This window comes from Balearica regulorum, chromosome 1 (assembly GCF_011004875.1).
Source record: "Balearica regulorum gibbericeps isolate bBalReg1 chromosome 1, bBalReg1.pri, whole genome shotgun sequence".
Classification (NCBI taxonomy): domain Eukaryota; kingdom Metazoa; phylum Chordata; class Aves; order Gruiformes; family Gruidae; genus Balearica; species Balearica regulorum.
In genome coordinates, this window is record NC_046184.1 from 54,031,787 (window position 1) to 54,046,979 (window position 15,193).

Sequence of the window (15,193 nt, forward strand, 5' to 3'; positions counted from 1 at the left end):
GCAGCTAGTAGAGAGGGATTAGTCTCAGTATAGAATCTGTATTTATGCACCATTTCTGAGTATTTTTTAATGTAAACAGTTCAACAAGGTGCCACTCTACAGTGATGTAAGGGTAGGATCGACAGCACGTTATTAGAAACCAGAGGGAGCTAAGGAGGAGAGGGACAGTTATGTTATCTCTGCTTCCAGATGGGATCCCAACCTACCCTGTGTTTCTGTGTTGGCTTTATCAGAGCTCTGCACTTCTTTAAAAGGGCTTTTTAAGCTCTTGATCAGGGAGTGTGTTCCACCTCATCCTGACACATCACTCCTCAGGAGAGAGCTGCCTTAGACTTCTCCAAGACCAAGTTTTCCTCCTTTCTGCAAGAACAAGAACACCAGATACCCTGGAATTAAGAGAGTTATCAAGGTGAAGGACATCTGCACCAGCTGGAGTTGGCACAATCAGACCCTTCCTTATGGATTCTGGGCACACTTCTACCAGTAAATTTTGTTTGGTTTGATTAACAACTTCTGAATTGCTGTAAGAATCTGGTGAATGATCTTTAAATGAAGAATTAAAGGTCACCAAATCCTGAGTGCAAATTACAAACTGCAGAATTTTCCAGTTCAAGAAAAAAGGGAACATAACAGATGTAAATGACCTCTACTTGAGCTCAATGTTCTTTACAGTGTCTTGAGTGGACTCTAGGATGCCAGTGCTGCTGGCCAGTCTTCTGATGCTGATCTCCTTGCAAAGGCTGGTAAGAGGGGGTAAACAATTTTCTTTATTTGAAATGTTGAAATTGCTCATCCTACCAAAATAAACCTTTTTTAAAATTTATTTTATTTGAAACATGTACTTTAAGGAACTCTGGGCTCAGCTTAAACTCTTCTGCTTTCAGTTGCTCTGTTCCATTTCTTACCTGTCTTAATTCCTTTTAACTACTTGGTTGGAAATTTCCTCTAATTTGGAGCCAGATGCTTTCCCAGGATGTGTTTGGGAGTAGATCTTAGGGAACTTTTCATCTCATTTTTGGCCTGTATCATCTGAGGCTCCCACAAAAACAGTGTGCTGTTGGATAGGACGGTGACAATATTGCTGTATTCCTTGTGACTGTCTTTTAGCTTTCCCTCAAAGCAATTACAGTATCATGGAGAAATAAACTGAATCCCTGTATAGTTTATGGGCTGGTATAACTTCAGAGGCTAAGAAAGGTATCAAACTGGTTATGTGTCTAGGTTGCATATTTGAGATGAAGTGAATATCTACTTGTAGAATTCAACTATCAATTGACTATGGTACCTGACTAGTCTACTAGGAGATCAAAACCAAAAAAGAACAATGTCATAACTCACACCATCTCTTCAATCTTATTATACAAGTCTTTGTTTATGCTAGAAACAGATAATTAGTGTGTCATTTCATAGGCAGAATGTGTTAGAGGTTATTTTCCTGTTATAGCACCCAGTGTTGTAAATCCTTATTCATGTGTTTAATGTTTATTTACATGACAAGTCCAGTTGGCCTCGCTGAGACAAACTGGATGAACAAAAGCTTTGGCATAGTGTTACTATATTGTCCTTTACTGAACATTATTCTCTGGAGCCACAACATGACCAAGAGGTATGACAAGACAGGAAGAAGAAAATCAGCTCTGGGAGCATTCAGGCTGCGCTGCTCCTACCACATGTTTTGCTTATTCTTTCCCTCTTGAAAACCACTTATTAATCTTGAGCAGAATATTGAAATAAATGGACCATGGGTCTGTCCTGCAGGCTCTATACCCTCACCCTGTGAAGGGCCAACTCTCCTGAAGTTGTTAATGCCGCTGATCCCCATCAAATAAGAACTCTGGCATCCTGGCTGGTGTTTGCCTGGGGGGGAGGCATGGACAATAACCTGAGGTTGCTCAGGAAGGTCTTGTCAAAGATGCCTACCTGCTGTGCTTGCTCTGCCAATAATGGCAAAGAGACAAGAAGAGGGTAGGGAAAAACTTGGCCTGCATCCATAGACATACACAAAAAGTTCACACTTTTGATGCTAATCTTCATTTGCTTTTATGTTGCAGGCTGTGTCCCACCTCATGATGGATATGGCACCGCATTCCTTTGATGACCAGTATCTGGAGTGCAGAGAGCAGGTGATGGAAGAACTGGAGCGAGGACACTATTTCCAAAAGGAAATAGCTGCTAACAAGGACTATTTAAGCCTCTGGAAGAAGGCTCGGGAGGCTTTGCTAAAGAGCCCTGTAGGTCTCCTGAGGGAGATGCATGAGAGCCATGCCATAGTCCTCATGGCTTACACCATGAACTCTTCCCTGCACTCTCAGCTGAACTGGGCCACATCTACAGCAGGAAGCTCTCCAGAGTACTACAGAGACAACTTCAGTTTCAAATATTTTCACTTTTACCTAACGACTGCTATCCAGATAATGAAGCAATGGCAGAGCAGCAAGGAGAGCATGGGGAAACGTAAGTGCTACCGGGTGCACAGGGGTGTAAAGGACTTGCATATTGAGGCCATGGTAGGCAGCAGGGTGCGATTTGGCCGTTTCACCTCCACCTCCCGCCTCTGGAATGAAGCCCAGAAGTTTGGGAATGAAACTTTGTTCACAGTGACCACTTGCCTGGGAGCAGCTGTGCAAGGTTTTTCTTACTACACATCTGAGAAGGAAGTCCTCATTCCCCCTTATGAGGTATTCCTTGTCAAAAGCTTCTTTCGGACACAGCATGGTAACCGACTGCATCTGCATTCTGTGGGGAACTACAGCAAGTACCACTGCCAGCTCGTGGAAGGTATTGTAGATAGCCTTTCATGCAGAGGGGGTGTAGACAGTGTGGTCTCAGGTACCCCAAGCAGCCCTCACCAGCTGCACCTACACAGGGCCATGCTCAAGTCCAAATCTGTAGCTTGCCCACTGTGTTCTCCTGCGGGAGCCACATGACCCAGTTTTTACCTGTTTGTTGTGAAACCTGGGAGCACCTCACAGCTCACTAAAGATGAATCCACCTGATACACAGCAGGTTTCATGGTTCTTTGCAGCCTCCATTTATCCTATCTGCCATTGCAAAGATGTTGTAGGACATCTTTGTGTCCCCAGCATTCCTAGTGCAAGGGCAAATGAGATTTGCAGGCAGCTTGAATTCAGATATTTATTCTAGTGGCTTGCAAGACTGCTACACTTCAGGCCTCAGGACTATTCTGGGCTTTGGTCCACTACACTGGCAAGGTCAGGTAAGTGAAGAGAAAACTACTGTCGCTTTAGCGGGGTTCTCTCTCCTGTGACAGAAAGGAGGAAAGGTATCCTTTGGCAAAGCACACACTGTGAGTTTCCTGGCTATAGAGATAACTTTGTGCTGGAAGACCTCACTGGGCTTGTCCCACATCCGTGTTCTTCTGTGAGTCCACCACCAATATAGGACTCTTGCTTTTGTCTCTCTGTACAATAGTGTATCAATGCAACCTTTGAGCACAAAACAACCATTCAGGAATGAGAATTTGTGCCTGGACACAAGCCAAAGTAGTAGGTAGACTTGAGAAAATGGCTCTTCTGGGAAAAGGCTGTGTTAGCAAGTACAGCCAAAAGAGGTCTAAATAATTGTTCTCTTGACTTACTTTCAGCTTCAAGAAAAAAGAACAGCGGTTCCACTGCCCTCGCCTCTGCCTTTCTTCCTAGTGTAGTTGGAGTTTTCATGTGCTTGGCCCACAGTGACTGATTCTCTGGCTGCACCCAGATATATACACTTCAACAGCGAGCAAGAAGAATTCACAGGAAATCAGTTTCTGGTGTTCCTGTTGTTACAGAAGGTTCAATCCTCCCTTTGCTTTCAGCTGAGACTGGAACATTCAGTCTGGTTCATCAAAACAGACATTCCCTGGACTCATTCAGGGAGGAGGGCAGTTATCTACGGCCTTTCTGAAGAGCAGGTCAGTGACACCCTTTACTGTAGGTAGCTTTTCCCTTAGGCATTCAGGAAAGACACACGGACATTGGACTCTACTGACCTCTTAGTACCTTTATTTTAAGTGAGAAAGAGTCTATCTGTGGGATGCAAAAGACACCATGGTGGTAAAGTTGAGTGGGTAACTGTGCAGCCTTGCATATCTCCTTTGAGTGTAGGGTCCCAGGGGACAGTAAAGTCTATGGCTGCTGCATAGCAGTCTTTCACCGCTTCATGACCTCATGCACCAAAGTCATAGCTCTCATCTCAGGCTGACTGTCTGCAGCTCATGAATGGGGGACAGAAGCATAAAACTGCCTTGAGACATGAATTTAGCAGCAGAGGATCATGGGACTTGTCAGACCTGTCTTCATCTTTCACGTTCAACTACAGTATTTCTTCTGAAAAACTCAGGCAGATCTCGTGTTCATTAACAGTCCTCTAGTGGCTGATGAATGCATGTTGGTCATTTCATGCTGAAAGGAAGGAGAGCCTGTGTAACCCACTGCTGTCTTCAAGGGTGCTGGATGTGACTGAAATTAATTTACGTGTCTTTCTACTTTGCTAGTCTTCAATGTATAATGCTGGAAGTTGAATCAATATCACAAACCGGAATTGGAACTTCCAATTTGGCTATAGACTCCTCTCACTTTTATGTGTTCATTTAGTTCTTCTGGAGCCATAGACACCAAAGCCAGAACAGCTATGAAGCTCTCCCATCTCCAAAAAATAGCAGTGTGGAAATTATAAGAAACATTTTCTGCCTGCAATTCCCCTTTCCTTCACCCCCACTGACACTAGCCCTGGGCTGAGGCTACAGTCAGAGAGGTTATCTCCCCAGTCCAAGGAGACTAGTCATGGTGATTTAACTTTGCGGTGGAATCATCAAATAATTGAACTGAAACTCACTGACACATTTCACAAATGACCCCAGCTTTCAGACACTGCTGATCTTAGCAGGATGCTGGAGCTGTATTCACTACCCCCTGTCCAAAACAGTAAGCAACAAGTTAGCTACCCAAATAAGATCTGAATATAAGAGGACTACACAAGCTGCCAGTTAGCTGGTTAATCAAAAGTAATGACAGCCAAAAGCACCTGCATGAACTACTTGACTCTCAGAGCAGCTCCATATAAGCTTGGTGCTGCCATTCCCTTGGAAATCCTCTGGCAAGGAATGCAGAATTTAGGCACGGGAGAAATACTAGCATTAGAAATTCAGGCACTTAAGGAATTTAGGTATCTTCAGGTTTTAGCAGATTAAATGGAGGAACTTGAGTTTCAGCATCTTGTGTATGAGATTTAGGCGTCTATAATGGCAGAGGCCATCATCTAGTCATCTAAAACCTAGCAAGATGTTCTGTGAAACTGAACTACTGCCCCTGAAATCTTGAGAGATGCTTGCCCAGGCAGCTAAAACAGATTTAATGTGGAGCTATTTTACTATTAGCTTGTTTTATATCTATATTTCATGTTACTTTCTTTTTTGCTTTTGGCTTACCAGTGATTTCAAATAACAAGTCGTCAGAACTTGATTTTGATCCCTAAATGCTCAAAGATACTAAGCCCAGATTTCAAAAAAGAATGAAAATATTAGAAACAGCTGCTGCAGATACCTCTTGTACGTGTTTTCAAACATGCTTAAACTCTTTCCTATGTGAGAATTACAAGAATCAAGATGGATTTCTGACACATCAACACATTTATGTCTCTTGCTGCTTTTCCGTTATCGGTGGGATGCAGGCTTCAACCATTTTAACAAAGGTTTGGAATCCTTCACAAGGTGGCTTCAGCACCCTGAAAGCCTCCTCTAAGTAGTCAGCTGCTATTTTCAGGCTTCTCTTTATGGATCTGTGTCCTCGAAGGATAGCCTGTAGGAAAACAAGAAGTGAAGAGGAGGAAGGTACAGAGCGAAGCCTGAGCTCTTGTGATGTTCCACTTGAGGAGGAGCTGCCTTCTGTGGTACTTGGTGTCTCATTTTGTTGCAGCATCTTCACAATATCAGCATAGTCCATGAGAAGTTCTGATACTTGGAGGGATAAAGCAGGTGAACTCAATAATTGATGAACAGCAGACTCCACGGTGTCAAGGAAATTGTCATGTTTCAACATTACTGCAATGATTACACCCATAATTCTTTCTACAACCCCCTTGTAATTCTCATAAAGTTCCTTTACTGCAGTGATCTTGTCCTGCAGAGAGGTGATGGGACCAGCAATCTTGGCATATAAACTATGGCTGATGCTCTCCTGTACATCTTTGTCTTTTGTTTCCATGGAGGCTTGCATCTCTTTCAAAGCACTGACCAGGAGCTGCAGATTGTCTTTAATGCTGAAGTTTTCTTTTACTGATATGATGGGGAAGTTGCTGCCAAGATGTGCATTGAGGAGTCGGAATATTTTGTTGGTTGAAGCGACATAGATGTACACTAAGTCATGCAGATTCTGGCAGGCCCTGACCAGCCTTTCTTTATCACTCTTAAAACCAAGGCGGGCTAACATTTTTGGAGTGGTGTCTGACTCTGAAAAGCAAACAGAGGAAATCCAGAAGACACAGGGGAATAAAACTAGATATATTTTCAGCTAGAATATTACATTTCTGAAACCAATATTACAAATTATCCACCCACCTGACCTGCCCTCCCCCAAGACATTACAGTTAGAAGAAAACACAGAAAAAGCTCTTTGTCAGCCTTTGCAGAGGTCTTACCAAGCAGGCCAGCAAAATATGGTGTAAACAGCTGCAAGTATCGTTACTCTTATGGCTGCAGGAAGTATGACTCTGACCTTCAGCATGCAATCTGAAAAGCAATTGAAGTGCGGTAAGTGAATTATTCTTGCCTTTTGGTGTTTATTGGTAATTTATGGGAGTCCTAGCAAACAATCTACTTTCCATCATCCTTAGAACTATAATCCTTCAGTGTGTATATGGTGGTGGGTCTACACAGAATTAAACTCATATTCTGGGGAGGGGGGAATAGACACAGCAAAGCCAAATGCATCAGACATCTACATTCAAGGGACAAACCAATTGAAGACAGACTAATGCAATGTTTCGACAGGCTACGGTTTCCTGTGAAGTGACCCATATCTGTCAGTTCATACAGCTGCTAGATGTTGCAAGCATCCCTTGATGGGTGGAAGCACAAAACGTTCTCCTTGCTTGGGCTCCTGTCTTGCTACCGTTTTCACTAAGGAAGTCATGCCTTCCGCTTGCACCTAAGAGTTCTCCCAAGGCCAACTGCAGGTACAGTCCTGGGACAGCTCATGGCTGAAGGACTGCTCCTGATGTCGCCTTTGCTTGTGCCAGAGCCCTGGAAAGCCAGACTGGTTGCAGCAGACATGTTTCATCAGCTATTGCTGTGGTTAGATGTGCAGTTAAATGTGTCCAAGCAGTTGCGAATTCCCATCCCACTTCATACTTTTTAAGACTTTTCTCTCAGTGCTCAGCTCAACCTTCTGCCTCTTCCTCCTTTTTCTTCCCATGGCAAAAGCAGTCTGAAATTGTGTGAAATGGCAAAATTTATTTTAGCCTCCACTGCTGTTCAGCCAGACCTGGCTCTGGGGCTCCATAACACTTCTTCCACTCTCATGGCATCAGAGGACAGGACCTAGCAAATTGCAGCAAAGAAGGGTGACAGGCACTCCAGATTGACTCCTTCCCTCAAATTTAACAGGTCTCAAACGATAGCTATTAATTTTCCCTAGAGACCCAGAGTAAAGAAGGAACAAGACTGCTTGCTTATTGTTTAAATTATTTTCTGTCGTGTTCCAAATGATAGAGACTCTAGAAGAGAAAAAATTGCATCCACTGCAAACCTTGAAGACCTGAAATCAGTTACCAGGCTACAGAATGGGACACAGAGGCAGTTGCCAGTCTGATCAATTCAACTGAATCCAATATTGGAAGAAGTATTTCAGGACTACTTTGCATTCTCAGTTAATAACAGGAGTCACAACTAATTGATGATTGCAGAAATGTTAAATCATTAGTGTTCACTCTCAGCTCATCTTCTTACGCCTACAGCTCTGAAAAAAAGGAGAGTTTGGTACTCTGGCTCTGGTTTGAATACAATAGTTTAGCTTTCAGTGGAAAACAAGAGCCAGCAATTGCAGAGCACTCCTGTTATGTCTGATCTTTTACATTCATCTGAGAACCCAACCATTCTCTACTGGGGAGGCAGCATTCATGACCAGAGCCTAATGGGCAGCAGGTCCATCTGTCTAAGGATCAGAGCATGAAAGATGTCTACCTTGGATGAAGAGAGAAGTACAAGCTTGTCTTGCTGGGACAGACAAAGCCTGTTTTCACTGTCTGTGATATCTATTTTTCTATTTGTGTGGGACTGTTCAACCTTTCTTCCATAATTTGCATGTGTGCAAAACTAGTCATTGCAATAATTTCAAGGAATAGCAAGCATTAGTGTTTATTATTTATGCTTATAAAAAATAGACATTTATAAATCCCAGTACAAAACCTAATCCTGTATCTATATGAATGAAAAGTGCTGTCCTACATGATTCATGTTCTGACAAGACAAAGTAATACCATCCCCTTTCAGCTATGCCTGTAGGTACCTGTGATGATACCTTTGTCATAGGCAGGGGCACTCATGCTGTACCTATTCTCATCAGGAACAGAAGACCTTTGGATGATCTAATGATTGGGAACTAGCATTAAATAAACTGAAATCTGTTAAAATTGGAAGGAAGGGGAAAGGAGGAACAAAATGAGATGAATCTGGGTAAACATCACACAATAGAATTAATGACAAGCAGGCAGGCAACAGGACCCAGCTGAAGCCCAGCTTCTGGATCCCCAACTCATCACATGCTGCTGGAAACCACCAGAGAAACACAGGGGAAAGAGGATGAAGTCACTGTCCCATACACATTTCGGCTGATTGCAGGAGCACTCAGACAAAATCAGGTAGGCAGTCTAAATGTTTAATTAGAAAAACTTCTGGAGAAAATCTCCCTGGAGCTGGAGAAATAGTCAGAAATACAGAAATATGTGGCCTGCCTAACTCTAGAAAGCAAATGTAAAAACTAGGAAAAGTGTTAATATGAAGACTGAAAGGTAGTTTTAGCATTAAGAGACATAAAATCAAAAAGCAGTTATAGGAAGCTGAAATAATCATGCATATAATGCCAAAAGTGTCCTCCATACCTGTCTAGTATGTAAAATGTTTGCTGAAGTGCTATTCCTCTTAGAATCTTAGTATATCCTCTTAGTCTTCTCAGTTTCTACAAATAAGGAAAACCAAATGACCTTTCAACAAAACTTCACTGGAGAGGAAAGGATCTAATATCACACCAAGTCAGAGAGCAAGCCAGCAACATTTCTGAGGCAGGACTAATATGAAATTGTAGCTTGCATTGACATGGCTTTATGTTTCCTGAAAATCAGAAACCTTTACTGTATATGTACTTTGGTCACTCCAGCTTGAAGAAAAAGCAAGATGTGTTAAAGAGTTTGTTCTCTTGACAGAGCTACAAGGTAAGTGGCTGAAAGAAATGTACAGTACTGTGCAAAATGTGGTGGAAAAAATTCTCTTCAGACTGGCTTGTATTTCAACACTGAGACTAAAAGTTGGCTAGGGGACTGTTGAAATAATTCTTGTTTTCTACAGTGATCTTGTGGGGGAGGGTGTGTTTAGTAAAATACAGCTGGGTCAGTGTCAGATGATTTGCAGTTAGCAGATAAGGCAAGAACTACAAAGGACCAAAATGACACAAAGGTATTGTTTAAGAAGAAAAAACTAGCTAGTCTCGTACACAGAATTATTTGTAGCTATAACTGTGATATGTAGGCACCAACAGCAGGAAAAGATTTATCTTGGAAAAATGTGAAGCACTGCATAAAAGTGGCCCACATTTGCAATAAGAGGACTGAGAGTGCAAAAATACCAACAAAGAAACTAGTCATCCTCCTCATTCATAGTTTGCCCCTGTTGCAAAGTTAAGACACATGCATTTAAGTCAAAATCATGTTAAAGCATTTTTACTTTGCAGCTGGTGATGGGTTAAAAGGAAGTGGCACAGAGTTGATCCCAGAAGCTTAGTGATGAGGAGAAACTCCATAATCACTGGTAACTCCATCACTTTGGACATATTGACACACAGGTGATGAAGAAAAATGTATTAAATATGCCCTTTTGCTGGCAAACCAGTGGTGGCTCAGAGAAGAATGGTGACCATAAGGATTAGACACAAATGATTAGGGGGAGGGATGGGAATCAAAGTAGTTAAATTTTGTGCTCTGGTCTGTACAGTGATAATGGAGGGTCAGATTCTGCCTGGTCATGTCCTGGGAGCTGGTGTTATCTCCACCCTGGGTATGGAGAGAGAGTGGCTGCACAGGCAGGTCTCTCTCTGCAAGCTGGTGCATGCTGCTCCAAGGCAGTCTGCCTTCACAGACATCCAGCTGGAGTAGGTGCACCTGATGGTGCTTACGCAGCATGCTGAACGTCAGAGGGCTGTCTCCAGCTGTTTGATGTTCATGAGTGAACGATGGGGAATTGATTACAGCATTAGGGAGGTGAATAAACAATGAGGGAACAGGAGCTAAATATCAGGGAAGGAAAGACAGTAGGAGGTGTGTGTAAGGTGATATAGGTTAGGATGGGTTCATTATACATAATTTTACTGTTTGCTATGAATTCCCAAGTGTGAGTTTATTAGTATAAGCACAGAGTGCTTATATAGTAACATTTTCTCTTGAATGTGAGGAGGAATAAGCTACACTGGCATAAAACACTCCTATGGTGATACAGACTATGCCCACTCCACCGGTCGTCATAGCTGTTTAAAAATCAGATGCCACTAACAGAAAAAAAAAATTGGCTGATACAAAAGCGTGTCTAGAGCAGACCTTTCATTTCCACAGCTTATTTTAGATTTTGCTGATTAGATGAGATTGTTCTGGGTTTTAGTGAACTAGTTCAGCTTCTACCATCTTTGGTTTCCAAGGTGAAGAATGACTCATGTTCATTTTACCAAACTTCTAATTACATATTTGTTAGCTATTTTTTATTGCTCTGAATATGTCCAGTCTCTCGTAAGGTCCTTTTCCAATCATTTGGCTAAATATTCCAAACAAGAATTAAGATATATTTATAAGCTATGCCTTGGGATTTGACTTGCTGATTATAAAAAGAACCAGTGAGGCAGAGACAAAGTACACTTCACTGCTCTTTAAGGGCTAAGGTTATGGGTGTTGAATACAATAAGAAATTTCTTTTCTCCCTTAAAGTAGCCTAATTCTGAAGAATGGCGCTGAGTGACCTGTTTTACCCAGATAACCCCAAGAGACGTCAAGAACTGATCCATCTGCACCAGGAATTGCTCAACTGCATGTCCATAAATTTCCGTGCAACAAATGAGCTGGCTGGAGTGCTGAATGAACACCTGGGCTGTACCATCACCTACATTCAAATGAGAGAGAGCAGCACTGTCAAGGAAAACTGTGACATTATCATTCGAGCGATGACTGAGATTCAGCATCAGGTACAGAAGATTGATAGTGACATGAAGGAAAAGCTAGAGCCTGTGCTGTACCAGAAGCTGTATGACATCAAAGAGCCTGAGTTGGAGAAAATTGCAATAGCCCATAAAGTTTTTTCCATTGTTCTTGGAGAAGCGACTTCAACAGCCGGGATGGTAGCTATCAAACTACTTGGCTCCAATCTTATAACTCTCACTGTCAGCAAGCTGGTGAGTCTCCTTGCGCAGATTGGGGCATCTGTTCTTGGGGGAATCAGCATCACCATTCTCGGGCTTGGCATTGAAATGATCCTCCACGCCATCCTGGGAGCCGTGGAGAGGAATCAACTTCTGGAAGCTGTGAGAAGCTACGAGAAGCACCTGGCTGAGTTCAAAGCAGCCTCAGAAAAGTACCAGCGTGCCATACATGAAGTGACTTCTTTGGTGAGACAGCAGGTTCAGTGAATGAAGTCGGAGTTGTTTCCGCTGCTGTGACAGCGGCGGCAGCGGCTATGCCTGCAGAAACCTTTTTGATTCATTATGGCAAATGAACAACCAATGGCTTTTTTTCTTATTAGTGGCAGCAGAGCAAGAGATGTGACAGATCAGGGAATTGGCACTGAAATATATTAATACGGAACTGATTTATAGGTGCTTCTGGGAGGTATTGCTTCAAATACTTCCCACCTTCAGCTATTTTCTGGAATGCATTGTAGGTAACCTTGAACTGTAATTCATACTAGTGACAATAATATTCACTGCTAGAGCAATAGCGGTGAGAAGGTGTGATTTTTCTTTTACTATGTTTCTGTATCAAAGATGACAACACGATAGGAGAAAACAATTTCAACAAGCCAGTCCATGTCATCATCTGGAGGGCTCATCAGGACAGCTGTGGTTGCTAAATTCTGAAGTGTGGATTAGTGCTAAATCTGATAGGCTGAATTCCCTGCTCATTGAACTGCTTACGAGGACTCACTGAAGCATATTTAACTGCTATTTCCTGTCCCATCCCTGCCTAAGGAGCCAGCCAGAGATCTTCTTTAAATAAACTCTAATCCCGGTAGATTAGCAGGTTAAGAAAAGCATGGGCCTACAGGCAAACACATACAGCTGAGAGTAACTGGCTGTAGTGTTCCAGGCATGCCTGGCTGTGAATAACCTCTTATGCTCAGTAATGCCCCACTCCTGCACACCCACGGGTAAATATTTCTGTCCACAGTTGCTCCTCTGTTAATTGAAATGGGATTATACACACGTACAAATGCCTGTAGGATTACAGCCCTATAGATGCACTAAATTTATTTTCAAGTGCTTTACCCAGTCCTGCCAATGTTGGACTACCAAGAGCGTGCTCAGAGTCTGCATTTCACGATACGCTACCAAATGTCTTTATTTTTCAGATTTTAAAAACAAAGCTGGAAGCAAGAACATGATTTGCACTCTCTTGCTCTGATTTGCTATGGTTTGCTTTTTTTGCTTTGATCTTTGAAGGAAAAAAATTAAGTAATTTAAGAATTAATAAAAATCTACCTGAATATTGTAAGACCTCTTTTTCCTGTACTTGGGGTGGTTGGTTTTTTTGTTTGTTTGTTTATTCTGTCTGATAAACCAATCTTAAACCAAATAATGAAAAAAGATTAAAATCTTCATTATAAATTCAATTTATAAATTCTTTTTTAGGTCCACAATAGACTAATCTAGTAGGATGGTGTATAGGTTTCTTTTCTAGTACTAGCTTCCCCCATACTAAAAGCATACTCGAATTCATACTTGTTTATTAATATTCAATATTAGCAATATTAGATGATTATATTAATAACTAGATCGTGTCTGTGAAAGTAAAGAGATAGATAGGTGAAATTACAACAAGGAAGCTCTCCATTGGCTTCATAACCTTTCCAGTCTGGGTTTTGGTGTTTTATTTGGTTGGGTTTTTTCCCTACCGTTCCCACTTTCAATCATCTTTTGACTCCTCTTTGCTTTCGTGTTCAAAAGCCACTAGATGGCAATGCAGCTGCTGGCTCTCGAGTAGCTCCGCCAGCCATCAGAGAGAGCCCAGGGCTCAGGAGCGTGGGTGGATGCCAGGGACTGACAAACGAGGACCAGCACAAGCCGCAGACTGGGCGATGTGGGTCAGGAGAGGCAATTCAGAGGAGGCAAAAAGCACTGCCTTGTCTCACACCAGGTATTGGGGTGGGTGACATGGTGACCTGAAGCATCATTTCTCCAACAAGTGACATCTCCCTCCTCCTGACACAAGTGGCACTCAGTTTAGAGGTACTCGTTTAGAGGCAAGAGACTGTCAGTCAGCAGAACCGCAATATTTGAGCGTAGCAGATGGAGCAGTTCCTGGCTCCTGCTGGCTTTCTACGTGCAAACGTACATTCTAATTTAAGAAGAAAACCCACCAGCTCGGTACATATCTTTGCGAGATTGCCAATCGCTGCTGTACGAGAATAGTGGACTCAAATAAAAACAAAACTGTGGCACTTTTCAGTTTGTCCACATTCTTTTGAAAGCAAATTCTAAGCAGTGTCAGGGGAAGTGGGATATGTGATAAGGAACATAAACAATTTCTATTCACCTCTTGAGAGATCCTTGTTCCTGGTGGGTTTAAAGGAAAGCTGGCTTGCCCGCAACAGGAAGTGTGGCAGGTGTCCTCATGCCCGTAAGATGTTGGGAGATGTTGAAGATGTTGGAGGCTGCGGGCCGCAGCCTGCCTCTGCTTATGAGGTAGGAGGCTGTGAGCTCACAAGGGCCGGGCCAGCATCCCCAGCCAGCTAGGAGAGCTGCCCATGACCTCATAGAGGGCTATGGCCACATCCAGCTGTAAGAAGGTGGTTTTGAGGTAAAAAACCTACCGATCAGCTTGGGACTTTCCAAAACTCTTTCCCCCAACTCTAGCAATAAGAAAATCAATGGCATTTACTTGCATTGCCAACAGTTATGTACTTGAACTGAGCGTATGCATTCAACTGCTTAGATGCAAGGGAGAGCACCCAGTGGAGCAGAAACAGCTTAGCTCTGTTTCTGCTTGGTAACTGAAACTGTGTCCCACAAAATAAAAAACAATTCCTGCCCGTTCTAACCCTTTGACTAGTCATACACTTGGTCCGCCAAAGACGTTGTAACCAGTCTGTGCTAATCAGTCTGCTGACGCTTCTCCTCTAGACTCCCTTGAGCTGCCTCTTGGCATGACAGACGTACGAAGTGAAAAATGTGAGAGGACTATTGTCCACCAAGTCAACAGACACTGCTGGGAGAAAGCAGTTAGGGCTGAGGGAGTACTGGTGTCCCCACTGAGCCCAGTATTGTCATGACAGAAGACCCCAAGCCCTGTGAGGAGCGGCCAGTCTTCAAAGCCTCAGCTATCCCACTCTCCAGTGACATGGTACATGACAGGGATGTGTGTGGCCATAGCGTTCCCATCACACCCATTCAAACATTCTCCCTCTGCTCAGTCTGTTGTTATAGACCAAGGATTAAGAATTAAAACTGTATATGCCTGTTCCAAATAAGAACAGCCCCAAAGAAGAAAAAGAAACTGTAAACCAGTCAAAACCAAAGCTGCTTTCAAACCTGTGTAGAAAGACTGAATGTTTGCAACCAAAATCTGCCCTGCAGCAATTTTTTTCTGGTAACAAGAACAATATAAAGGAACAGGCCGAAGGGGTACAAGGTGGGGGTGGCTCTGCTGTGTACACGGTGAGCAAGACTCCCTGGACACTGAGAGCTCCCAAAGTCCTGGCTCTAAGGGTGCTCCTGGGCTGGCCATCTGCTAA

At 42.9% G+C, this 15,193-nt stretch overlaps 1 protein-coding gene across 15 annotated transcripts; it reads left to right on the forward strand.

Annotated features, from left to right (window-relative positions):
* Window positions 1-212: 212 nt before the first annotated feature.
* On the forward strand, window positions 213-12,956 carry SMCO3 (single-pass membrane protein with coiled-coil domains 3). Of its 15 annotated transcripts, XM_075750043.1 has the most exons (6): window positions 217-743; window positions 2,052-2,778; window positions 3,605-3,910; window positions 8,559-8,853; window positions 9,369-9,423; window positions 11,179-12,956. In XM_075750043.1, the coding sequence occupies exons 1-3, from the start codon at window positions 693-695 to the stop codon at window positions 3,697-3,699; spliced, it is 873 nt and encodes a 290-aa protein (XP_075606158.1). In that variant the 5' UTR covers window positions 217-692; the 3' UTR covers window positions 3,700-3,910; window positions 8,559-8,853; window positions 9,369-9,423; window positions 11,179-12,956. The 15 variants fall into 15 exon arrangements, with proteins under 15 accessions (XP_075606167.1, XP_075606171.1, XP_075606152.1 ...); XM_010299742.2 differs by lacking the exon at window positions 11,179-12,956 and adding an exon at window positions 9,939-10,015 and having other exon boundaries at window positions 5,429-9,423; XM_075750048.1 differs by lacking the exon at window positions 11,179-12,956 and adding an exon at window positions 9,939-10,015 and having other exon boundaries at window positions 8,559-9,423.
* Window positions 12,957-15,193: the final 2,237 nt, after the last annotated feature.

Excerpts from the sequence above, each read along its gene's own strand:
- SMCO3 (XM_075750037.1), top strand. The coding sequence starts at position 693 with ATGCCAGTGCTGCTGGCCAGTCTTCTGATGCTGATCTCCTTGCAAAGG. Across the intron at positions 744-2,051 it reads TGATCTCCTTGCAAAGGCTG|GCTGTGTCCCACCTCATGAT; the intron begins GTAAGAGGGGGT and ends TTTATGTTGCAG.